The sequence below is a fragment of the Puntigrus tetrazona genome, chromosome 3 (genome assembly GCF_018831695.1).
Source record: "Puntigrus tetrazona isolate hp1 chromosome 3, ASM1883169v1, whole genome shotgun sequence".
NCBI lineage: Eukaryota > Metazoa > Chordata > Actinopteri > Cypriniformes > Cyprinidae > Puntigrus > Puntigrus tetrazona.
Window position 1 is genome coordinate 21,227,416 of NC_056701.1, and position 26,199 is coordinate 21,253,614.

At 40.0% G+C, this 26,199-nt stretch overlaps 3 protein-coding genes and 1 long non-coding RNA gene across 6 annotated transcripts; 2 read left to right on the forward strand and 2 right to left on the reverse strand.

Moving 5' to 3' along the window:
* Positions 1–369: 369 nt before the first annotated feature.
* Positions 370–12,929, reverse strand: fam117aa (family with sequence similarity 117 member Aa). Of its 3 annotated transcripts, XM_043233770.1 has the most exons (9): positions 12,815–12,929; positions 12,432–12,675; positions 8,715–8,863; positions 5,549–5,644; positions 4,682–4,801; positions 3,888–4,004; positions 3,681–3,807; positions 3,281–3,434; positions 370–2,177 (listed from the first exon to the last, which is right to left on the reverse strand). In XM_043233770.1, the coding sequence occupies exons 2-9, from the start codon at positions 12,547–12,549 to the stop codon at positions 1,910–1,912; spliced, it is 1,149 nt and encodes a 382-aa protein (XP_043089705.1). In that variant the 5' UTR covers positions 12,550–12,675; positions 12,815–12,929; the 3' UTR covers positions 370–1,909. The 3 variants fall into 3 exon arrangements, with proteins under 3 accessions (XP_043089705.1, XP_043089704.1, XP_043089706.1); XM_043233769.1 differs by having other exon boundaries at positions 12,432–12,920; XM_043233771.1 differs by lacking the exons at positions 8,715–8,863; positions 12,432–12,675; positions 12,815–12,929 and adding an exon at positions 5,875–6,010.
* A 1,153-nt stretch (positions 12,930–14,082) lies between these two features.
* rundc3aa (RUN domain containing 3Aa) lies at positions 14,083–26,168 on the reverse strand. Its single transcript, XM_043233765.1, has 11 exons — positions 25,758–26,168; positions 17,298–17,413; positions 17,012–17,145; positions 16,759–16,844; positions 16,588–16,677; positions 16,350–16,430; positions 16,107–16,272; positions 15,747–15,904; positions 15,408–15,530; positions 15,228–15,328; positions 14,083–15,064 (listed from the first exon to the last, which is right to left on the reverse strand). The coding sequence occupies exons 1-11, from the start codon at positions 26,027–26,029 to the stop codon at positions 14,922–14,924; spliced, it is 1,470 nt and encodes a 489-aa protein (XP_043089700.1). The 5' UTR covers positions 26,030–26,168; the 3' UTR covers positions 14,083–14,921.
* On the forward strand, positions 17,577–19,393 carry zwi (zwilling). Its single transcript, XM_043233801.1, has one exon. The coding sequence runs from the start codon at positions 18,119–18,121 to the stop codon at positions 18,365–18,367; it is 249 nt and encodes an 82-aa protein (XP_043089736.1). The 5' UTR covers positions 17,577–18,118; the 3' UTR covers positions 18,368–19,393.
* Positions 20,695–24,015, forward strand: LOC122337868. Its single transcript, XR_006249626.1, has 2 exons — positions 20,695–20,945; positions 22,583–24,015. It is a non-coding gene; the product is annotated as an uncharacterized LOC122337868 (long non-coding RNA).
* Positions 26,169–26,199: the final 31 nt, after the last annotated feature.

The window sequence follows — 26,199 nt, forward strand, 5'->3', positions numbered from 1 at the left end:
CAGTAAGGATTTTTACGTAGCGGTATGTGTATTACTTGGATTGGTCCAAATAAGCAAAAGCGGACGACATGCAGCCAATCACAGGGCTGGAACCTTTAAGAAGGCGGGGCTCAGAGTCCCTCTGCAAGTATCACGTGTACATCTCATTCATACAAATATGAAATCATAGCATTCCAATTCTAAGTATATACACGATAGATAGATAGATAGATAGATAGATAGATAGATAGATAGATAGATAGATAGATAGATAGATAGATAGATAGATAGATAGATAGATAGATAGATAGATAGATAGATAGATAGATAGATAGATAGATAGATAGATAGATAGATAGATAGATAGATAGATCAAGCCCCACACTCTTATATCTCAGCACTTCTCATTTATGGCAGCCAAAATTGAAAAACATACATTTACAATATAGAAGACAAAACAGGTTTGGTGTACAATAATTGTACTCAAGACAAACAATCTGAGAACAATTTCAATAAAACAGCACCCTTACAGAACAAGGTAACAAATCAGAACGTAAAAAAAAACTATGGATGATGCCAAGACTGAGACACTACCCATGCAAATATACGGGATAATGACAGTGCTTTAAACGACAGCAAACAATAATTTGCTGGAAGTGTCATTCTTTAAGATATGCACACACACTGTACCTGAATGCAGCACACTTGCTTGTGTCTCACGTGAAGTGTTTGTAGAATCAGCCTGTGCTCAAACGAACTGAACAATATGACCACCGCGGATAAGATTAGTAGTCAAGTCTGAAGTGAAATTCAGGAAAACATACAGCACACTTATCAAGTGCGTAGCAAAATAAACCCTTAATGGGGTCCCGTCGGTATTCTTTTCTTACACCGAATTTAAGTGACAGCAGCCCACGACGCGCGAAGACCTCAAAATAAACAAGTCATAACGGCCTGTGCCCTTTCCCTCGTTACATTATAACTGTAAACACAGTTTCTCCGGATCGGCGAATCTCACAGAAGAAAATATGCCCATCATATTTCAACCCAAACTCAAAAGATAAAATATAAAAATAACCAAATCTATCTCAGTACCTATTTTATACATACATATACAAATATTTATTTTTTAAACTTTAATACAGCGATGAAATATGCCCTTACTGGTCCTACAATTATGGCACAGTTGTTTTTCTCTCTTTTGATTAGAAGTGAAATATGACGGGACAATTTTGAAAAGCTTATGGGTAACACCTCTTTGCTGAACATTTGGTGACATTCATCAAACGCTTACAGTTCAGAGCTGTACTTAATAATGTCTAAATGCATGTGTTTTGAACTACTAAACAGACTGAGAGTATTCAAAAGCCCTCAAAAACACTGGCTCTCTGGTCTATTACTGCCTCTTTCGTGTTGCTAAGAAAGTTGCAGTAAAGACCCGTGTCTGTAAATACTGAATTAAGAAACACGTTTCTGACCCACAGCTGTGTAAAATCACCACAGAGTGGGCCAATGTTTGTCTGACACAAAATCTGTTCAGGATCTCTTCTGACAGAGCTAAAAATACATCCATACACAGATCATGAACAGGCAACAGTATTGTTTTATAGAAATCATAGATAATATAGCAATAGGTAAATGCTATAATGTGAAACGAAATGATCGCAAGTGCCTAGTGGAGTGTCCTGAGGTCAAAAGGTCGCCCAAAAAGAAAAAAATCATCACATCGGAGAGAGCCCACCACAGTTTTAGATGAAGTTCTTCCATCATGATTTTTTTCCCCCCTCGATCAAAACAAATCAGTAAGCGAGCGGATGGCATGAGCAGTGTCTTCTCTTTGAGATGCTTTGATGTGTAAGTTGTTAATGAGATGGGACAAAGGCACCACCATCTGGAGTTTTTCTTTTTCCCCGTCATGAATGTGCTCCGTTCACAGAGAGGTGGTGGTAGGGTCTGGGAGGGTGCCGCTCAAATAACCGCCCACAGCATGTCCCGGCGCCTGGCAGGGGGCGGCGCTCTGAGCCGAACAGCCAGTGATGGGTGAAACAGACAGGCCTCGAAATAACAGGTCCATAGAAGGGAGGAGGGGCTTGAGGAGACTGACAGGACAGAAGGCGGAGCCACCGTGAGGTGTGAAGTTCACCTTGTTGGGGTCAGGACAGGAAGGCTGAAGAGGAGCATTTCCGTGACAGGGAAGGCTGGAAAGAGGAGAATGATTGTATACATAAGTACTGCATATGCATATAGAAGTATATGTCAGTATTCAAGTCTTCATAGTAAATCCTTTCTTTTAATAATGCATACTGCAATCCTGCAATTTTTATTAACTATTTGTTTTTTTAATGACACCTGGGGCTATATGTCATGAGAATGGCCTTAGTGTTTGACTGTCTCTATCATTCACTTTCAGTTTTGGACTATTTTTTCAGTTTTTCTTTGCTTATGAAGTCTTGCCATGCTTTGTGTATGCCGTCATAATCATAAGCCTTTAAGTTCTTCTTAAACCTTCTAATAAATGTTAAGGTTACAGATGCTCCTGCTAAACAAGCTTCCTTGATTTGACATTTTTGGATGTCTGACAAGTCTCCCATTTCACCACGACTTGTACTAATCACTACTAAACACAGTGAAAACTGATCATACTACTAGTGATATACAACCTAGAGAATACTGACAATGAAGAGTATTTCTTCAATTTATTTGTTTGTTCATTCATTCATTCATTCATTTAATTTTATGGGCATTTTAAAGGCAATTCCAGGCCAGAACATCAAAAAAAAAAAAAAAAATCAATCAATTAACTAAACGAATTGGTGATTAATTAGATGTAGTTTCAACAGATTAACAATATTTGTGTAAAAAAGATATGCAAGATATGTAAATAATGTAAACTTATGGTAATTTTAAAAATATATAAAATAGACATTTAAAAAAAAACAACAACTTATTTTCTTAACACCATTATTTATGCTATATTAATGTTTTAAATTGACATCCATATTTAATGTGTTTTTTCAGGTTACACTTTAGTTCTCGTTATTGACTGTTAACTATGACTTCTGCCACGATCAACTGATGATTATTAATAGTTAGTACATTTAGGTAAGGGTTAGGAGGATCAGGCGATCTAAAATATGGTTTATGGCATTAATATGTGCTTTATAAGTACTAATAAATAGCCAATAAGCTATTAATATACGTGCTAGTTAGTAGAGAGAATTGGTCTTTAAACCAAAGTGTTAGATAGGAAGTAAACGAACGAACGAACACATACAGCGGTTTGCGCTTGTGCTTAACTTACATGGCCTCCTCAGACACACGTACTCTCTCACAGCCCTCTGGAGGTTCTCTCTGAAAGACGTATGTCTTGTTGGGACGAGGAGAAGAAGATGGTGGCTCAGAAATACATTGAGGAGGGGAGGAAGGCTGACAGAGCGGCCCACACATAACCATATCTATACACAACACACACAGATAAAAACAGTCATCAGCCAAATACATATTACACAATTAACAGTTTCACACAGAACTTCCTGTCATGAGTTGATAAAATATTAATGACGTCCCAAAATGCCAGTTAAATTTTTTTCCCAATCATTAGACTCTGAGCACATCCATCTTTGGTCATCTTGTCTCAATTTGAGATGTACACGAAATACAGACTTCATGAAGTCTGTTTCTATATTTATACATATACTGACCGGTGTCTGTGATGGTGCAGGGAGAGTGTGAGGGGGACAGCTGGGCAGGAGAAGGGTCGCTCTGTGAAGCGCTGCTGTACCTCTGAGCTGGGACGGGGGCTCTGTGACCATCTGGTACCTCGAGAATCTAAACACGCACACAATGGGTTTCAAATGGTTCTGAAACTGAAGATCAAAAAGATCTACATCAAATAAATGCACACTGACTTTGTGCTGTTCTTTTGCCGTTTCAGACACAAAGACTCCCTCCAGCTCCAGGTTTAGTCCTTCAACACTGCGTCTCAGTCTGGGGGCCAATCGGCTCAGTGGAATAAGAGGTATGGTCTGCACAGGCACGCACACACACACACACACACACACACACACACACACACACACACACACACACGAGTGACAATAAATCAATGATGAATTGACTTGATGAAACAATTTTTTATTGTCCTTTTCTTTATTATCATCAACACACCACTCCTGTTTATTATTAAAGGTGCCTTGACTCGAAAAATTACAGAGATATATAAACCAATATGCACATATTGTATATACATACGCACAGACACACAAATGTCAACATTAATGTGTTAAAGCATGTGATTAATGTGTGTATTTGTAGTAAACAGGCATAGCATACAATGCACAAAGATTTATGCATATTGCCACCTCTAAATATACTACTGCACAAAGACGGCCACTGCCACATAACCAGCTTTATCTGTGTGTGTGTGTGTGTGTGTGTGTGTGTTTTCGCAATATCAATGGCTGTAGCTCACTGACACCATCTAAGAAAAGCTGCTCTGTTTTTAAATCTCTGTTGCTAGTTAGATGTGGGCCAATCTGAGAGGCTTATCTCATAATGACTGATCATAAACAAGCACAAGCTTTCTAAATGCCCCCTACCATTCTGTTGACGTCCCGAGTGTCATTACTGTAAACTAACAAGCTGGTCAAAATACACGGACACGTTGTTTAGTATTGAGGTTTGTGTGCTCATTCTTGTTTACCTGTGTACTTCCAGGCGTGTGTGTTTGGCTGTTGTGAACGTGTTGGTGTGTGTGGTCACAGTCCATGGCAGGAGGTGCATGTCTGGAGCGTTTCTGTAAGGACTGCCGAAGCTTAGCAACCTGAAAGAGAAAAATACGAGAGAGTTATAGAAGACGCAAACTTATAAAGGTACAGAGAAAAGGTGAAACCTAACTACAAATGTCCTTTATGCCGACCTACAATAAAGGTTATACTTTCTGTTCAAAAGTAGAGTGTTCTCTGTGGACATGTGTGTAAAAAGCAACTGAGGTACTATAAAAGTAAATGAGTCGAGAATTAAAACTGGTACAGAATGGTTCTTAAAAATTAGTGGGACAGAGCGGCCTGAACCAATCTGAATAATTATACAAATTAATGTAAAAAATAAAAACCAAAAATTATAATTTTTTATTATAATTTTTGCTGTCAAGAAGTTATTTATGGCAGCAATGGTGGGAGATAAGACCAATATTCATTCATCAACAATTGAAATACTTTTATATCACATCATGGTACAATACTGTTCAGATGTTTTTTTATTTAGTTTTATTTTGTTTGTTTTTTTGTTTGTTTTTTTATATTTTTTCAGAAAAGACCATTAAATATAAATAAATATAAAAATAAATAAATAAATAAATGGTAACAGTAAAGACACGTCTAAAGTTACAAAAGATTTCAAATAAATTCAGTTCTTTTTAACTTTCTTTGCAACACTGAAAATCATGGTTTTACACAGATGTTTTCAAACATTCATAAGAAATGATTTTTGAGCACCACAAAATTATATTACAATGATTTCTGAAGGTGATATATATACACACACACACACATATATCTCAATTATTTACCTCTCTGAGGTGTTCAGCACTACCCCATGATGCCGAGCGCTTATGACCGCCGCCCCCTCTCCGCCCCCGCGTCTCCTCTATCCAGGAACTGGGAGTCTACGAAAAGAATGAAAATAAGGTTATATTTCAGTTATTTCAAAAGTTACCAATTTACAAAAGCTCCCACCCACAATGGTTTCTCAGCGACACATCAAAGCTTCGTTTCATTCAGGATAACCAAAACTGAACCTCCCCTCACTGAATACCAACTATATCTCAAACACCCTCATACTTTACATAGACTAATCCAGCCCTTTCCACTGAACACAAGACCGCAGATAACACACCCTCCCTTTAAAAGCCGCTCTTTCATGCACCAGTTGGAGATAAAGCATCCGTTCTTGAGAGTGGTGCACCCCGCTCTCCAAGTGTTGACATGTTTTTCAGTATGTCACAAATGGAACTGAAAGCTGCTTCCGCGCCTCACTAAACGTATTTGAATACAGGACAGAAAGTGTGCCACACCTGCAACACACAGACACGCCCAAACACACACACACACACACACAGCTGTGCGGAGACGTGCATGAAAGAAACCACAGACACCGCTGCACCACATTTCAAAGATGTAGAGGGAAAAACACAAGGTGTTTGTCCTCAAGTGCACTCACACAGACAGACAGAGGCGTACCGTCATGACATCGCCGTCCTAGCTCCCAGGTCTCTATATCGCCGAACACCAGACGATTATTTTCCAAGTCACCCAATCACTGAGATCCATCTCGGGGGTTATCTTTACCCAAAAATTGTCCTCCGTCCTTCTCTCCCTGACCCTGCCAGGGGTCACAAATATCTTTTGCGGTCGGGATGCTAATGCAACAAAACGCAGTTGAAGTGAGCCATATTAAAACATGTCATCACCCCCGGCCCCTGGGGTGCGAGATCAGGACTAACCGTGTCCGCTTAGTGGCTGGAGGTTTCACATGGCCCAGTGGGGGCAGGGTTGAGGGTTGATTTAAATATAAATTCGGCCCTTATTCCTTTCTGCCTGGACACCCGCCCGCCCGCCCGCCCACATCAGGCTGCCGTGGGATTAGGCCTATAAACGGACATTGAGTTTGAGGGTCTGTATGCGCAGCACGCTAGATGCTGGCTAAAGTTTCAGAAGTTCCCTTCTGCACTCGAGTGGACCGGACGGGCGCTCGGATGATGGGGGGTTGGGCAAACTGTCTACAGTGTCTTGAGACTGTACAATTGTTAACTGTTGACTGTCCACCAAAAAGTGGGTTGCATTTGTTCATTGCGAAAGAAATGGATGATGTAACGTGGATATATGAAAGTAGGGTGGGGTTTGCTTGTGCATTGTGTGTGTGTGTGTGTGTGTGTGTGGGGCAGGGGTTGAGGGGGACGGTCACTATGAAGGTCATGTTAAACAAAACCTTTTTTTGGGTGACCGGTTATCAGTGAAAGCATAGCAGATCACCTGCTGAGACACACAGCCAGACTGGATGTAGCATCTATGAGGAAGCAACGACCATCTGAACCGACCCACAAAGCACTGCTCTCACAAATCAGCAAAGCAACGAGCTGGCTCAATGCAGGGCTACAACCACATGGGCAGTCTAATAATTCTAGTACAACTACAATTTTCAATAAAATGAGAGTTGTAGGGTATTTTCCCAAAACAAATGACTCCTGCAAGTGTTAAAATTTAACCATCACCTGAGAGAGAATTTCTGTCACATGTAGTCAAATAAAAAACAGATGACTAAAGTTTTTATGTTCATTCAGGCTGCATTTACATTGTTTGACAATAGAACAGTAATATGTTAAAATATACGAACAATTTAAAATAGTATTTTAGCATTAGCGTTACATCAATGCCATCAAAACCTTTTGTAACATTCTCATGTCTTTACAGTGACTTGTGATCAATTTAATACACCAACGTTGAATAAAGGTATTTATTTCTTGCAGCCGATCTTATGAACACCATATCTTTGAACAGTACATCCAAATTAATCAGAACTGAATCAGAAAAGCAAAGAAAGAAAAAAAATAAATCAAGAGCTTGTAAATGAAATTAAGATGGGTGTCTATGGCTGGAATTGCTCAGATACCCTTTCCTAAAAAATTATGAGATTTATGCTCTTTTTAATTATCCGTGCTCACTCATGTCTGATGGACCCTTTCACAAGACTGTGACGACGCATTTAACATCAACCTTTGTAAATCCTCAAAAGTTGTTATTTTTATATATATATTTTTAAATATAAGTACAAGTATAGCACTATTGTTTGTATTATATTACCTTTCCATCAAATTACAAAAAAAAAAAAAAAAGTTAACGCTAATGCGAGTGTGTTTCTAATGAAGCGTCTTTGGGAAGGACTGTAATCTTTCTCAGTTCTGACTACCGTTCACAGTCTCTCTCATTTTTTCCCCTTTTATTGAAAGTCATGAAAACACTATCGTAGAGTGGCAATGGGAATGCAAAACATATATTTGTGGTGCTCGCATGCACTGCTCTTCAAGTTAACCCCATTTATGATGACTTCTGTTGCTGAGAAACCCAGAAAATGTGAACAGGGTCCAGAAACTCTCAGAAATTACCAGCATGGCACAAACAGTTAGATGAACCTTTCTTACTGAATCAAATTATGTGAACAGTGCAAAAGTACTTCACTGACATGCTAAATCAAAACAAACAGCCCCAGCAGAGAGAGACTTTCACCTTTTGTGTTTGACTGAATATAGCAAACCCCAGCAGGCATGTTAGAGCAGTGCTCCAGAAACCCATATGGAACCCATTTGGAAAAAACAATATGGCTGCCGTTCCAGGCTGAGTTTTCCTAAACTCCTTCCATTACCAGCCAAACTCTCCCCAAAGCCAAGATCTTTCATTAGCGACTGCTAGACTTCAGCTTTATAAAACAAACACTATGTCCCCTGGGCATTTCAGAAATATACTTTACAAACAACACAAGTGTTAAAACAGCTGTGCATAACTCTATATGTGCATCATATAAGGCAGATCAAACCGATGGTTTGTTTTACTCCCCACTGAACAGTAAAGTCTCCACTCCTCATGGTCAGACAGAACCTTCTTTGTTTGCTATTAATACCACAGACTGTGTTAAAGGAATAGTTCACACAAAAATGAATATTTGTGTGGGAAGGATCGCACCTGTGTGGCCTTGTCATTGACACAGGTAACCGGCTGACCCTCTGGTTCTCTAGGCCAGTTGCCTTGAAGGTACGGTCCCACCAAAGTGTCCAGAGACAATGTCCGTCGCAAGGTTGGCTTCGGCGGGCGACCTTTCGTCTTGTATTCAGCTACAAAGAGCAGACAGAAAAAACAGAATGAGAAAACAAAACTGTGAGATAATAAATGAAATTTAACAATAAAAAAGGCAAATAGCATGGAATACGCTGTCCCATTTAAAATAATAAGCTAGAAGTGAACTATTTTAAACTTCTCCTTTTGATTCATTTAATTACACTGACAAAAATATGATATGAAAAGGAAGAAACTGAATTAGAGAATTCTATGAACATTGGATGCCCCTCAGATGCACTAACATAAAATAGCATAGTATTCAGAAAAGAGTAAAGGATTTCACTTCAATTACAGACGATTTAAATAAGTGAACAAAATCACAATTATTAATAATTTAAGGGGTTTTTACAAGTCATAAATATTTATAAGACAAAAGAGGCAATGAACCAAACCCCCGTCCGTGACAGAATGGAGAAGAAAAAAAAACCTTGGAAGAAACCAGTTTTAAACACAGCTATGTCAGATTGTGTAAAGGACTTATTGTGTGTGTGTGTGTGTGTGTGTGTGTGTAACACACTCCATGCATGAAAGACCCGTTATAAATAGGTGCTGTTGTCATAACGGGTGCTGAACATCCCGGTGCTTCATCAACTCACTGCAGACAAGCTAGTTATCAGGCTCTTGCCCAAAATACTCTGGAGGATCATTTTCACACATACACAAAATAGTTTTCTTTCCTCTGTGCATTGATCATGTCATAGGAACTAATAATGGTACACCTGATCTCTGACCTTGTCAGGTCCTTCCTGGATCCACTCACCTCCTCCCAGCCCCTGGGGTCTTTTCAGTGGTTTTGGGACACTTGGAGGTTTACTGATGGGTGCTAAACAAGGCACACTTGTGTAATACGGAGACTAGCCTGAGGGTGTGGTATGAAGCAGGTTGGGTGACTATGTGTATGAGACTGTCACACTGTAAGGGTGTATGTATGGTTTGTCTGATAAGGTGCAAGAATGTATTTGTAAGGGAATCTCACAAACAACAAATCCAGGTCACATTTAACCCCTGTGTGTATGTATATGTATATGTATATTATATACACACACACACACACACACACAAACACTTTTAAAAAATCTAGAATTAACTGGGATACTTTAATTTCTAGCAATCATTGTTCATTTGATTACAAAGTTCCTATTTAAAAATGAGCTGATCTAGACGATGACGTCTTTGCATTTAATAATAAAATGCCTTTAACTGAAAATTGAGTGTTTAATCTAGTCTTTATACATTACTGACACTCTATTCTCCTATTTGATATTAAGCGATCTGACACAATCTGTATTGTTAAAAGTGCTATATAAATAAAGGTGATTGATTGAACTGACATTTATTGACATGCACAAAAAAAACGATTGAGAATTCTTAAAAAAAAAAAGAAAAAAAAACTTGTTAATCCGTTTGCAAATGAACTATTTATATTATACATTTGAAGGAAGCGGATCAAAACCTTTCATCAAGGTTTTCCTGATACCCTGAAACCAAAAACAGTACAACTTTGATGAACTTTTATGATCCACTTCAACTACTGTGTGTGTGTGTGTGTGTGTGTGTGTGTGTGTGTGTGTGTGTGATGAAACACACATCAACAAAAAGTAAAGTGTTTTTGTCAGGTTTGATGAGATCATTTGTGCCCGTGTATGCGTTTCACAGTCCTGAAGAAAAGTGCCAGTGAGCTGCATAGTTCAGAATCATATCCTCCTTCAACAGGCACAGTGGGCAGGATATAAAAATACACAGTGGCATATGGACTAAAGTTACACACAACCAAACATGTTAACGCTATGAACGAAACCTCTGTCCACCGCTTGTGCCCTTTTGTGTTCCCACAGAATATAAACACATTACATAATATTGTGGCAAATTCAGTTAAAGAAGCCTAAGCTCGTGTATTTTTCTTTAAACAAACAGATTACTCACGATCAGACCAAGAAAAATAAATACGATAACATTTAAAGCTGAGAATACTGTACTCATGTTGGTAACTGAAAGTATTGCCAGTAAGACCGAATGTTTACTTAACACACAAGTTGTGAGGAGAGGATGTGTAAAACATCTTGAATGACCAGCGCTTCGGTTCTGTGAAAACTTGTGGAGATATCTGCCTTGTTTTGCGTGGGCCGCACACGTGACTTACCGAGCAAGAACACAGATGCTAAGAGACCAGAGGGATTTGCTGTTTACTGCCTTGGTAAATCACAAAAAAAAAAAAAAAAAGTTATTTTGGTCACTCTATCTGTTTGTAGACTGCTGTGTGGAAGAGCCGCTCTTCTCCAGCGGTCTTGTGCACTGTGAGGATCTAGTTGCACTCAGAACTAAAGACCCTTTGTGATTCGTACATTGTCCTAAAACTAAAGACAAGACTTTTCAAAGTATTCTCACCTAGTTGAGGAAATCTGACGATATGCTGATAAAATACCCGAGACAGCCTGACACCTACGAAAAAATGTCACACTAAGACCAAAGTTTACTAACAACACAGACCTTTTGTTCCATACACACCTAAAGTTGTAAATAAAACAGTGTTTAAAAAAAAAAATACTTTTAATTTGTAATTTTTATTCAGCGGGTTATTTGCAGTTTCTTTGTAATTGTTTATGGATTTTATGGAGCGAAAACTTGTTCGTAAACCTTTTGATCAGTGTAGCTGTTATGCGAATCTTATATAGTTTTCAATGTCAGTCTAACTACTCCTGGTGAAACTAAATTATCATATTAAAATGTATTAAATAATTCAAATGCAACGCCTAAGTATACAGCACTGTCAATCAATAGCGCTCAAACTAAAGAACCATTAAAAAGCATGTAAAATATGCATTAATATCGACCACTTTTAATATGCAACACACTTTTGTTTTACACAAAATTTAACAGCGGAGCCCTGCTCAGTTTCTCTACCGACCAAAGGGGCCTGAAAAAGGTTGAAGCCCCCTGATATATGATACTAAACCTGCAATTAAAATAGTTCTGTATAGTAAAATGCTTGAGCAACACAAAACAATGCAGGAACTGTTCCCAAATTAGACATATTAGGGTATAAGAGCAGGTCGCCGGAATGTGACAGTTGTAATTTGTTTTTCCTGATGCTGCATGCACATATTCATGATGAAGCAAAACAGACCTCTTGAGCTCAGGACACACACTGTTTATGTGCTGAACATGCCAAAACAGTGATGAGAGTTGATAAAATATTGCAGGCAAACAGTAACACAAAAAAAGTGACTTAACACGGCAGACCTGCTATGTTTATTCAATCCCATGCCATGCTTTGTGACCATCATGGCCACAAAACATGTAGGGAATAAGGTGGGGGTCGTTCAGTGCACTGAGGAATTTTTTGTTGCACCGAAGCCACGAAAAGAGCAGCTGAACTAAACGACTTCTGCAGATTATTAATTCGCATAATTAATATTAGTATCATCGTTATGCCTAACAAAGGAGAGAGAGAGAGAGAGAGAGAGAGAGAGAGAGTCTGGGCAGAGTTAGAATGGATAGAGGAGTTGGGCATCTCGGTAAATAAACTCCAGGGCGTTATAAAGTCTGCTTTCTGCTAGTTTTTACCTGCTTTGGTGTCTTTGCAGCGCGGTGCTATTCGGTTCTGGAGCTGAAACGGGACGGTGGCTCGGAGGGGCTGCAGTCCTTGGTTACCCACCCGGGCCACTCCACTCCGACACGACATTCCCACAGTCGCTTTCCGATTTCAAAAGTCTTTCAAATGTTCACCAATCTCGCAAACTCCGGCGTTTACCTAGAGCTGAAACTCCAGCAAAGGTTCTCGTCCAACTCAGCCGTCAAAAAGTAAAGCCTGTATGCAAATATTTTGATTTAGCACACTCGCTAGCTAGTCAGCTACTTTCTTTTGTAGTGATAGTGAAGTTTTTCCTAAGTAATTAGCTTGCTTTAACGAAACGGTTTCTTTTTCTGTGTGAAAAAAGCATACAAACTTTTATGCACCGTCCTGAACGGTTTATTCCACTTGGCCTAGTAAACTTATAGTTGAGGAGCAGCACTACATTGTATGGGCTTCTGCCAATTCTTCAGTGCACAATCTGACAACAGCCAACCTACACACTCGTGTCGGATTCAGAGCGCTGCACAGCGTCTAAACACATGTTTCTACTCTGATTGGCTGCTGAAAACTACTACTTACTTCTCATTGGTCGATGGCAGCATCGATCTATTAGGGGTGGGTCTCAACGGCGACTGTCCCCGCCCACTTCATTAAAATTCACACTTTCCACCAGAGTCCTACCATCAGCGGCACAATGCGTGATAGGTTAATAGGTCTCCAAACTGAAATAACATGGGGTTGTTGAGGCAAAACTGCGGTAAAACATTACCATTTAACATAGGTTAAGTCAAAAAAGCACGTTTTAACCAATAGGCTTTTTAATTGGATGTTTAAGGTGCCGAGCATTGTTAAAGTGATTGTAAATATGATAGCAAATATGTCGTCGACCAATATAGATTTTTTCCCCTCAGTGGCTGATGGATAGATTTAGGACTTACCCATATGCTGTCTGTGAAACACATTTAAACACTCTTTTTTAATAGTTTTATATGTGTTCCCCGTTGTCTTAGGTATTGCTTTAGCAAAACTTTGAAACATGTATGGCCCTTGTGCATATATCTTGTGCATATATTCAGACAAACAGGTGGATGCTATTTCTGACCAAGCCTACTTCTGTGCAACCAAAATTACGAAATAGCCGTTAGGTGATACATAGTACTGTGCTGCATTCCTTCAATGTATGTGTATATGTAGCCTACCCATGCAAGTTGAGACATATGCTCAAGAAGGGCAGGTGTTGACCACACATTTCCTTTTTGCAACCTGTTTTATTTGCATAATATTCTGATAATATTTGCTAATTTGATCAGAATTTATTACTGATGTTTATTATGAGTAAAACAGAGTATGTAAAACACTGCTTGTTTGGTATTTGTGTTATCATATGCTTATATTGCTTCATTGGTTTCTTCACATCAGATAATTCATTACTCTCCTTCGGTAGAAAAGACATTCTAAGTTGATCTATCATGTGAATTTTCTGTCTGATCATTTCCTGCAAAGCAAAGCCATTGCAGGCAATATCCACTAGATGTCGAGTTCTCCCAGGAAGTGCTGCTATTGTTATGCCTTTGCCCAAAGCATCTGGGAAAAGAATGCGAGATATATGTGCTTTGAAATATTCACACAAAGAAGTCCGAGTTGACATAACAAAAGAATCGTTTATTACAATTTCAAACTGCAGAGCACTGCCATCGCATGACAAAATATACAGTTATGTAACTGAAGAAACACATGAAATGAAGCGACACCAATGAGAACAATGCGATAAAAGATTTGAATTTAGCCAACAACACTTGCAGTTACTTCCAGTCACTTCATATAAATGTTAAAGGAGCAAGTACATCAAGTCAGCACAGGCAATAACTTCCTGAATAAAGCGCATTTCACATGCAGATACAGGCAACAGCTTTTGTCCACTTCCTTCACTGATCTCTTACTTTCATTCCCTCATATATTTCGCTAATAAGCACGTGTATAAGGTACTACACCTAAATCAGAGGTTTGGATATGGGTATCATGACCAGATGTGCCACTCTGAATGTTCATGTTCACTTTAGGTGAGTAGTGTATACTGAATAACTGCCAAGTCTTGGGTTTTGTGTATCGCTTTGATCTGCTTGTGCCTCTGGATGCTGGAAATTCAAGGACTAATGGGTTCAGAGCTAAGAGAGATAAGCTGCTGTGCCTTTGGGCTCTAATATCAGGCTCAGGGAATGACACTCAAACATGCTGATGAATACTGAAGAGTGGAAGACAAGAGTCAATAACAAAGATAGGAAAATAAGAGAGTGCTGCAGGGCTTGTCATTCGTGGATGTTTAAAATCTCACACTTCACAAAAACCAAATTCAGATAAAACACCTTGTATATTTAATACGTTGTTTCGGCTCGTTGGGATCTTTGAAGGATGGTGGTAGGACAGTTGTGATGTTTCTTGGAGGAAAGCTTAGCTCAGGCTGACAGTGTCTTTGGCGCCCCCTAGCAGGGAGACAGGGCAGGACTTGGCTCTGTGCTGATGTTGACTAAATACTCGCTGGACTTGAGACTTGCCAGTGACTTACAGCTGGGTAGAGAAGCCAAAGAACCACATAGACCGAGCATAGAGGGAGTGTTGTCTTTAGCTGAAGAGAAGAGAAGAGAAGAGAAGAGAAGAGAAGAGAAGAGAAGAGAAGAGAAGAGAAGAGAAGAGAAGAGAAGAGAAGAGAAGAGAAGAGAAGAGAAGAGAAGAGACATTAATTAATAATCAGTATTCAGACACGATTGTGTTAATCTGTGTGTTTTTACCTGCTGACCAGGCTGTGTCTCCATTCTGATTGCCGTCTTCCTTCTGAGAGTCGGAGTTCAAACTCACATCGACTGAGAGGTCCAAGCTGTGAAAACTTCTCCTAAACCCAAACACATAATTTCTTGAGCAGACTGAGTGGTGCTTTCCTGCGGGTCTTCGAATTTAGAGTCAGTGCTTACCGACGGAACAGCTTTACATTTCCTTGTTTGTTGGTTGCGGCTTGTGCAGTTGTCCATTGGTTGATGAGTGGAATAGACAGTCCTTTTACCAAATGAGAGGACTCGCAGGGAATGATGCCAGTGCTGCAGGATACCAGAATAAAACAATTAGAGGCATTTTTAGTAAAACAAAATTAAGTATGGTTAAAAAGTTGACAGGGTATTTTTGAGAAATAAATAAATGTTTTGTATAAATGTATGTAGTATACTTAGAATGCAATAAATGTATTTCAAATACATTTTAATACATTATTTTTTCACTGAAACACAAACGTAGAGGACGTAATAGTGTGTGCATACAGTTGTGCCTGTAGCTCCAGTATAATGGCCTCCAGTTCTTTCTTCTCCTGTTGACTTTGGACCTGTAGTTCCTCAAGTTTAGCATCAAGCCGCTTGTTCTCGGTTTCTACATTTTTCAGCTGAGATTCCCTCAAGCGCACCAATTCCTCTAAATAACCCTGAAATTACAGGGGTTTATTTAGTATTTGAATGCACTATTTCTGCTTTAACCAGCTGTGTTTCAGAACACAGTAGCTGGTTTCTGTCCAAATTAGTCATTAGTTACTAGAGCATTTTGGACAAGCAAGAAACCAGCTACCAAGTTAAGATGGATTTTTCTTTAGTGAACAGGTTCAACCAAAACAACAAAACTCCTAATACCTTTTGGGCATAGACAATCTTGAATCTTTGCTCCATCTTTCGGCATTTGTTGCTCCAGGTCTCTTCGTCTGTGACCAAAGGGATGTAAGGATGCTCAGCTACGCTCTCATCACTGGCACTGCTGTCCACACTGCGGCGGTCTTCTTCATCACTCAGGTAGTCATAGCTGCAAAGGCAGTAATGATATTTATAATGCTACTATAAGGTTTAGGATTTGTGTTTAGTCAGCAAATGAAAACCTACCTCTGGGTGAACTTTAGGTAAGGTGTGTAGTCGATCACTGCAGGTGTCTTCCCATCCAGAACTTCTCCTTTTAGACAGAAACTAATGGAGGCAAAAAAAAAAAAAACACACACACAAACCGTCAGTATCATATTACACTATTCTAATTAGTGCAAATAGTGTAAAAGAAATGACACATTCCTGACGGAAACACAGTTTTGAGTTTTCATGAAGGTTTTTTTTATTTTTATTTTTTTACCTGAAGTCAATGGCGCTGAGTCCAATTAGCATCCCAGTCAGAACGGTAGCCTCTTCCCTAAGCATAATGGCACCATCATCATAAAATCTCCTGCGGCACAAATATAGATTTAAACATCTATTTAATTACAAAGACAGCTGTCAAACTCATTGGAAAGAGAGCAGTTATAACCTGGTTGTCCGAGTGTCTCTTAATGCAGTGGCTACATATTCAGACAAACGCTTCTCCATCAAAGCTACACGAATCCATGCTCGTCCCTTCAAGGCAGTGAGAGAGTAAACAGTTATAAATGAAGTGAAGTAGTATGGAATAAATCAACACACCAGCATCCCGTGATGGGGAGCAGCATCCAAAACAAAACACATGCTATGCTAATCATGTCAGGAGGGTAAAGATAGAGTGCTTGAAGATGAAAGTATCTTACCTTTGCTCGTGACGTGCTAATGTTCTCAATGCTCTCAATGCTACTGATGCAGTTGTTGTGGACTTTACCGCAGGCCAGACGGATATAGTCCCAGAAACTCCTCTGGCCATCTGAACTGAACCAACCACCCGGACCTGATCATATTAAAATCACCACAGATTATTAGTGAGTACGAACACATACTGGAAATTGACACAGTAAAAAAAATCTGATTTGTTAGTAGGACAAAATGGTGGATTCTGCATTCAAGCTCACTGCTAAGGGTCAAAGTTGTTTACATATATACCTTTGAAACGATGACTAAGGATGTGCTCCAAAATTGCCGCAAAGTTGATGAACTCCTCCGATGAGTCATCAATTGGCTCTGCAGTGTACTTTTCCAACAACGTCTTTACAGAGAACCTGAGACAGAAAGAGAGAGTAATATACAGGCAATATATAGTCAGTTTAGTTATCGAGATATGCTACATATCCGTTTTGGGAACTCCAAATTCATCAGAAAAACAAAAAGAAGAAATACCACACTTCGCTAACAGTATGATTTGCATCTTACAGACACAAGCGTTAGCATCGGTGCAGGCCCTGCTCTACTCTGCCATTCTGACTGATGTAAAGACAGGCGTTTTCGGGAGCGGTGCCACAGCGGACTGCTGAGGTCAATCCCAATTGTCTTGTGTGCTAGACAATGCCCTTTTGATGCCATATTCACGTTACCACTCCTGCCATTACAATTGGAGTCCTTGTGCCCCTGCCAACAGCTCTATGCTACTTGTCGGCGTGGAGACCTTTGTCCTCGCTTGGGTTCCATTCCATCCTCTGCGCCAGTTGTTGTGTATGTGTGTGTGTGTGTGTGTGGTTTTTTTAAAAGCAACAGTATAGTGAGCGAATCTCCCTCGTATCCTAACACACTCACGCTCACTTTCCCCACCCACCCACTTGCTGAATTGGTGGTGTGATCTATTTAGGGCTGTCCCGATATCGTGTACAGTTTTCTCCCAGAACAGTCAAACCTGCAAGGCGCTGGTATGCAAGGACTCTAGCCCACTCAAAGGGTAGAGAAAACAGAGAGAGAACTGAGTCTGAAGACCTGACGACCTACATGCCTTCATGGGGAACACCAGTATTACGGAAGGGAAGACTGCCCTGTCTGTGGGCGGCTCTTCAATAGCCCGGGGCAAGACTTCCATCACCATGGGCAAGTCCTCAATCACCCGTGGGGTCACCACTACCTCTATGGGCGACTCTACCATAACCAGAGGCAAGACCACCATCTCCCTGGGCAGAGCCAGCTTCAGCCGAGGCAAAACTACAACCTCTTTCCGCAAGGCCCTCATGCCCAAGCGCCGGACCAAGTAGATGGAAAGGGGATCCACAAACGCTGAAACAAAGGCCAAGACTTCAAAAGCAAGAAAGAGCACTGGGAAGGACGACACAACTGAGATACAGCAAGAGGACGACTCAAAAGCCTCAAAAGCCAAGGCTTTTCTTTTACTGAGAAAGACCAGCTTTACAAAAGGGAAAATCAAACTCATGAAAAGCAAGAAGGCCATCTCATGGGGCAAGACGGTTCTTTCGAGGAGCAAGACCAAACTGAGGAAGGGAGAGACTGCGTTTGTGGTGGGTACAACTACAATCACTCACGGAGAGACTACTAGTTCTTTGAGCAAGGCCACTTTAAGTCAAGGGGAGAAGTCTGTCACTGTAGTTAAGACTTCCCTCAAAAGAGGCAAAGAGACGCAATGGAATCTCTATTGGGATTTTCATCTGTGACTTAAAGACAAATGTAACTGAAAACAGTATATGTACAGTATACATGTATGTGTATCCACGTTGTAGAAAGATTAACTTTGTAGTAGTAGAGCGTTTAAGCAGGTTGGATGTCTTGTAAGATGCAAGTGTTTGCCAGCTTGCTCTAGAATTGCACACAAATGCATTCTAGATGCAAAATGAAGTGTAAGTGTGTCTAAAATTGGCTTGGAACTAAGCATGACGTCTTTGTCGCTGAAAGAGAATACAGATGATTTTAAGATAAAGATTTGTCTGAGAACATGTTCAGAGATCAGTCACCAATCTGGTTTTCATGAGGAGAAAATGCATGCATGTGTGAGGGTGTGCACTGCCACAACTATAATGGCTGTTATTATTGTTCACATGCAGAAGAGAGATTAAGTTGGATAATGATCCAGTACCCAGATCTGAGATTCTGTTTTGCAAGTGGAATTGTATCATTTGAGTGGACTAATCAAATCATTGTAAAAAAGTTTAAACTTTAACCATAGCCTTACTATTAATATGTGCATTGTTCATTCTTTAACAACTTCATCTTCATAACAATGGACTAAATCCAAATTGCCAATAAATAGACCTTTGAAATGGTTAAAACTTTGTGTCTATCTTTAAAATATTTCAGTGGGTTTTTTACTAAACCTCAAGCTGGGCACACACTGCTTGTCAAATATACAATGTGATCCAAATCAGATCTTAGGTAAAAGCCACAACATACTGTAATGTTTCTTTTATGAAGAATTCAAACGGTGGAATCATAGCCAAGACTTTGGTCCCAGTTGTCTTATGGATATCTAGGAGAAGTTGTCAGACTTTGTCAGCTTATATTTATTAACAAGAAGCCAAAATCTTCCAGTGTGAAACTGGCTTACCTGGCAGCTTGCACAGTAAGCAAGCATCTGGATATATAGAACTTTTTCTTTTTTAATTTTTAAAACTGGACAGAACACCACTGAACAAAAAACTTCAACGGTACCTTATTTGATTACATATTTTGGGGGTCTGGCATAACATAAAGCCATGAAAGCAGACCACACCCTTGAGTCCCAGCAAGCCGTGTTGGGCAGTCAACACGGAACCTTTCTCATAAGCCATGTACAGTATAACATTCGATAACGGTTATAGGGAGGCACAATGCCACGGAACTGAGTGATGTCACCACCAATTGTGTCGCTCAACAATGTGTTCTTCAGTGCCTTGCTTTAGCAACGGGACAATGCAGTCTACTGTCCGCTCTGCCCCCAGATAGAGCTAAGGCCTCCTACGGCAGCCTCTGTCCATTCACGGCACACAGGGGAGGTATGTGGCCTTGCGGAGCCCACGTTAAACTGCTCAACAAGGGCTTTATGCTGCATGGGGGTTGCTCTCACCACGCTTAGCATTCTGGTCCCATCCCGACACTAGCTGTTTGGACTGTCACACCCAGCCAGACACCGTCTGTGTGCATTGGGATGCGTTGCTGCCAGGGCACGCGATGAGCCATCATCACCTCATCATCATCCTGTAGAATCAGGAGAGCAGAAACTTCCCAAGGGAGAGTTGAGAAAATTTAACCCTGAACGGGCTCCAGGTCAAGCCACCTAGGCTGGCTGCTGGAGGAGACCTCCTGGAGCTTCTCCGGCACCACCACCTTCGGTTCCACCATGGGTAACACCAGTATCACAGAGGGCAAGACGGCCCTCAACCTGGGAAGCACATCGATCAAGAGAGACAAGACCAAGATCATGATGGGAAACTCTTCTATCTCCCGCGGGAAGAGCACAACATCCCTGGGTTCTTCCACCATCACCAGTGGCAAGACAAAGATCTCCATGGGTGCTGCTTCATTCAGCCGAGGAACCAAGACTACGTCCTTCCGAAAGGCTTTTATGCCCAAGAGGAAGACTCTTTAACGGGGAGTAAGGCCAAATTTTGGGGGAGGGAGCAGGGTGCTGGGAGTGGGATGGGGGGACAGATTCACCAAGCTGGGAACAAATAAAACATAGCAGCATATATCACCAACAGCTGAGGAAACATCATCATCATCAGAGCATACCTTCTGTGGAGATAAGTCATGAATATTTTTTTGCCATTCAAAACAAAAACTTTACCTGGACCAAGTCTCTTTTTTGTTTACCTAAGATTTCTCTGGAATACATCCTGGATACAGGTTAGTACTTAATGAATCCAATTCCAAAGGATGATGGGTATGCCACAGACTTTTATTTGTAGCAATAATAAAATTACTTACGTATAACATAATTCAGATGGTGCTAATTAATTCATTATGTTACATCGATATTCCAAGGTTCTACAAGGATCACTGAATTTGCAAGCTTGGATTTTAGTTTAGTCACCTGTAGGTGTTTGATTGTGGCTGTTTCATTGCTTCATCGTTTGACCAGAGCAAACTGTAATTGCAACCCAGTTACATTTGGATTTAACAGCACTTTAAACAGCAAGCATTCTTCAGTATTGATTTTTCTCTTTGGCTCTATGGCTGAACCAAGAGGTGTTTTCCACAAGGGTAGGGCAATCCCACGCCCTGAGAACAATGCTAATCATTGCAGGAAGGATAACTGCCAACACCAGCCAACCAAATACCTTGATTGGACCCAATATCTGGTCATAAGAGCAGTGAAAAATACAAGGATATGACTAAGTTTGACAGCTCTACAATGTGTAAATGTAAATATTAAGATGTGTGAGTCTCTGAGAGTGAGCAGGGTGAGGGCTAAAATGCTAATAGAGGAATGTGGCAGCAGTCTTGGTACGATTTGACACTGAAAAACAAACGTGCAGCCACTTGACAAATGGCTTTTGTGTCCTTGGTCTCGCCCACTTTGGTGACAGGCCAAAAAGCCAGACCCTTCTATGAAATATTACTTAATAGCAATTGTTCTTAAGATTTTGTTTTTCAAGGCACCTCTGACTAGACGCTATGAAAAACCTCCCAGTACTTGTTTGTTCTTAGCTTGTGAAGCATACAGATTACTGATTATAACCCCAGATTGGTTTTGTACCTCCTTCTTTCTGGTTATGCTTCGGTTCTCTCCCCTATACCCTTTCCATCACTCATCCCTATTTCCCTGTTCAGACCCTCCTCTCCCATGCCTGACCAATCATCCTTTCACTACATCTCCCTCCCACTCTCTATTTTGAACTTTTTAATATACTTCTTTCACGCCCCTTTCATCACCCTTCATCTTGTAGGCAGTACAAGCATTGACTGCTAATAAGCATTGATGCATAAGTTTTCCATCCAAAATACCTTTTCAAATGAACTTAAATGACTGTGACCCATCTTACATATAACCATATAAATGTATTACTATAACTGGAGGATAGTTCAGTGGATTAGGTATGTGCTGGGAATCTAAGTAAGTGAAAATGATTGTTTGTGTATTTGTGCATTCAGCATCATGAAGTTAGAAGTTAAAGCTGATCAAGGAAGAAACAGTGAGCGGTCGCTGAGCTGATGCCAAGACATATTTGTTAAAATAAATATGATTTTGACATGTTGATAGGAAATTAGATGGTCGGAGAACTAGATCTTTTTGGACGGAGATGAAAATATGCCAATTGATACCCAATTCCAAACATTTTAAAATGTCTGAATAAAACTGCGCCTTTAAGAGAAATAGATAAAAGGTCATTTTAGACAGAACACATTTTTAAAACAACTATTAAAATAAAAATCATCAACAGTGACGTCTGTATACAATTTCAGATAAAAAGTCACAAAACTCAAGCTGTTGATTGTACTATACAAAGACTGACACTGAATTCAAATGCTCATCCTTGCAGAGTTCTTGAATCATCGGAGTCCACACCTTTACATTACTAGCTTCAGCTGTCTGGAAAACTTTCTCAAGGAGATGAACAAAAACTGGCCATTCCATTACATTGGAAAGTCAAGATATGGGGACATCAACAAGAGCCTTTCTTTGACCGCTGGAACTCTTACCTCTCAACTTCGACCTGGGAGGCAGTCATCATGCCCTATTTTACACTGCATCATGTCGTGCCCTGATCTATGTGATCACCTTGCCCTTTATCAGTGATGATGTTACTGTTATTCACTGCTACAGATCTCATGGTTCAAAGCACTGAACTCTTGTTACATAGAAACAATGTTTGGAATACTCTTGTATCCAAAACAACTTTCAGTGCATTTGAGGTATCCCATTAGTAAAAACCCACCGACAAACGCGTAAACATATTTTTGAGTGCCCTTACACTGAAACCTCTATTTGCCCCCCTCTGAAACTGACATTTGTTTAGTCTTTTTTGTTTGGAGTGTAAAAACTGAACAAGTAGAAAACTGAAACTGTGTAAACTTTGTGACTGTCTATAGCACGTCAGTGATCCAGAATGTATGTGTAACCATTGAAAAAAGCAGCAGAAATGCAACATCACTAACATTTCGATCTTAGCGCAGAACAAACTCAGCTTTGAGATAAGTGGGTAGGTTATGGGGAGTGAAAATAACCATGTTTCTGTTGGTCAAGACCCTTCTCCACAATGTCAACAGCTCTCAGTTTCAACAAAGATGCTTTCAAAAATATATTGATTAGATTTGCTCCTGAATTTCGAGTTCAGATCATCTAAAATTCAAAGATGTTCCTGACCATTTCAACCTGGTTTAAAGGTCGCTGAAGACAGAACAAAAACTTTCACTGTGGACTGAGAGACATGACGATAGGAGTGAGGGTTTGATGATTGAGAGTGAAGGAAATAAGAGTATGGTCTCCTGATCTCAATGTACCAGACAAATACAGACACATGAGAGAAGCACGGGAGGTTTTAGCTATGTGTCTCTCAGAGCACCAAGTAATCTGAGCTAATCACGATCCAATTAAGCAGTGTTTGAGATTTCTTTGCTAGCAGCTATTAATTAAGATTCAAAAATCTCATTTTTTTTTCTTGTCAAGTCCGTCGTGCTATGTAACTTGTCTTTTAATGTTTCAAACAGCTCTGGCATGGCCATACAGGAGATGTGGGAAGTGGAGAAAGGCCTATGCCCTTTTCAACAAAAGCGTCTTTGTGTTTATAATAATCTGTGAGGTCTGAAGTCCATTTTTGTAATTCTTTCTCGTTCTTTTTTCCACACTGCATTAGCATAGCATGTGTTTCATGTGTTTAACAATTCCTACATTATGCCATCCAGATGGTAGAACCTTGGAAAGTTTGGTTCTAACCACGGTGCTGTATACTTAATAAATATGTGCTGACATTAATGAAGATCTATTTTCATGTTGTTCTGAAAAAAAAAAAAAAAAAAAAAAAAAAACAATTCTGAAGAATATTAACCCTTAAAGACCCCATGTTCTTATTTACTGAAGGCAAAGAGATGGGGATGATGATGTCACAACAGCTCGCCACATCACAATCATCTCTTTGACTGCATATCCATTATGTCAACACAATGGTGCTGCTGTCCCAACAGGAGTGACAGTGTTCTGTGTCCATTCAGCAACTGTACGTGGCCTATGCCTGGGGCGCCCCCAAACATGAATTATTCAACACCCACTTAATGTGCTGTACCAACCGACCGGTAAAGTGCAGCTCTGGTGCAGTCCCACACAGCTCTGCAGAACTGAATGCAGTGATGGAATTCGGTGCGTGCCTCGTACGCTTCAGCCATGACTCACCAACACACATTACACAGTGTGCTGGGACAAAATGTGCACGTAGCACTGCGAGAGTACAGTAAATGGCGTTGGACCGAGACACTTCAATCTATGAATGCAATTATTGCTGCACCATCATCACGAGTCATCTGAAACAAATAAGCTTTCCATTAATGTGCGGTCTGTTGGGATATACTATTCGAAAATCTTCTGAGGGTGCAAAAGAAAATTAGATTAAAATTTTAAGCCTTTAGAGTTGTCCAAATGAAGTCTTTAGGAGTGCATATTACTAATTAAAATTGATGTTTTGGTATATTTATAGTAGGAAATTTACAAAATATCTTCATAGAGCATGATCGTAATGATATTTTTTGCATTAATAATTTTTTTTTTTTTTTGACCCATACTGCTACAAATATACCCGTGATACGTAGGCTACAACTAATTTTTTATTTAAAAATACTATCAAATATTATAAAAAAAAAAAATTCTTACTATAAAGAACCTTTTTTGCGTTTGAGAGGTTCAATGGACATTAAAGGTTTCTTTATGGAGGGAAAAAAAACGGCTTTCAATTTCAATTTCTGATTTGATGAACCATCTGTGAACTACCGTGAATTTAAATGCCTTATTACTGAGGTTTATTTAGTAAACCGACTTATTCACTGGCACACTGAATGAATAATGTAAATGAAACAAAGTTGACAATACATTAATTCTAGTGTGATTTGGTAAACAATAAAATAATACAGAGGAAAATGAATGCATACGCAGTTTGTTTAAAACTCATTTGGATCTTTTAATTATTTATTGCAAGGAATACTAACATGGTTTCTATTTGTTTATTGGTTGACGTGCAATAGCCTGTATAGAATATGCACTGGCGATGAATAACGCTTAAAAGAACAGGAACATGCATTAAGAAAGTAAATGGGGTCAAAATTTGATTTTTATATTGACTTTAACAGACCCAAAATTAGTGCTAATGTATGCAAAAATGCTAATGTATATATAAAAAAGAGAGAAGGTCATATTGTGGTTTTATCCTGTCCAGTGCACAGCACGAAAATGGTGGGATATATGTAATGACGTCATGGATGCTGGCACGAAATAAGGGACCGACGTCCTTAAAGGGCCTCATCTTTAATATTAATCTTTTACGCAACAACAACAAAAAAGTACACAAAAAGATGATACTTCATATGACCCGTGTTCTATTTAATGAACTATGTGACAACAAAAACACAATTAGAAATGCAGCTACCTGGTGACAGTTTTAATTACCTAGGCATATTACAAGCTGACTGAAAGCACGCTTCGTGTCGCGGTGTGTCACGCAATAAAACTACCTGCAGACGGTGATGAGGTTCTTGCGTTCCACGCCGACGCTTCTAGAAGACGATTTTTTCGACGTTAGACCCATAGCCATTGCGGTCTGGAAGCAGCCCGACTTCATTCGGCGGAGGCTGCATCGAGCCTCTGGTTTCCCGGCGCGGCTCAGACCCCTCCCTCCTTCCGCCGCGGGTCCGCTCCGGCCGAGGACGCCGGGGCTGCGGGGCGACGCGGGCACGAGACGACATCCTCTGAAACCTTTCACTTTCGCAAGGCGCCTCTCGGACATCTAAAGCGTGATACAATCAGCAAGCGGGTCGGGACGCGCACACACGCGCGCGCGTATGGTTTTAAACGGCTGGTGATAATAATACTACTAAAATAATAACAACATGTCCAACGGGTCATAAATGTGGGTGTGGAGGACTTCCTACTGTTCGTTTTAATGATGTGAAGAGT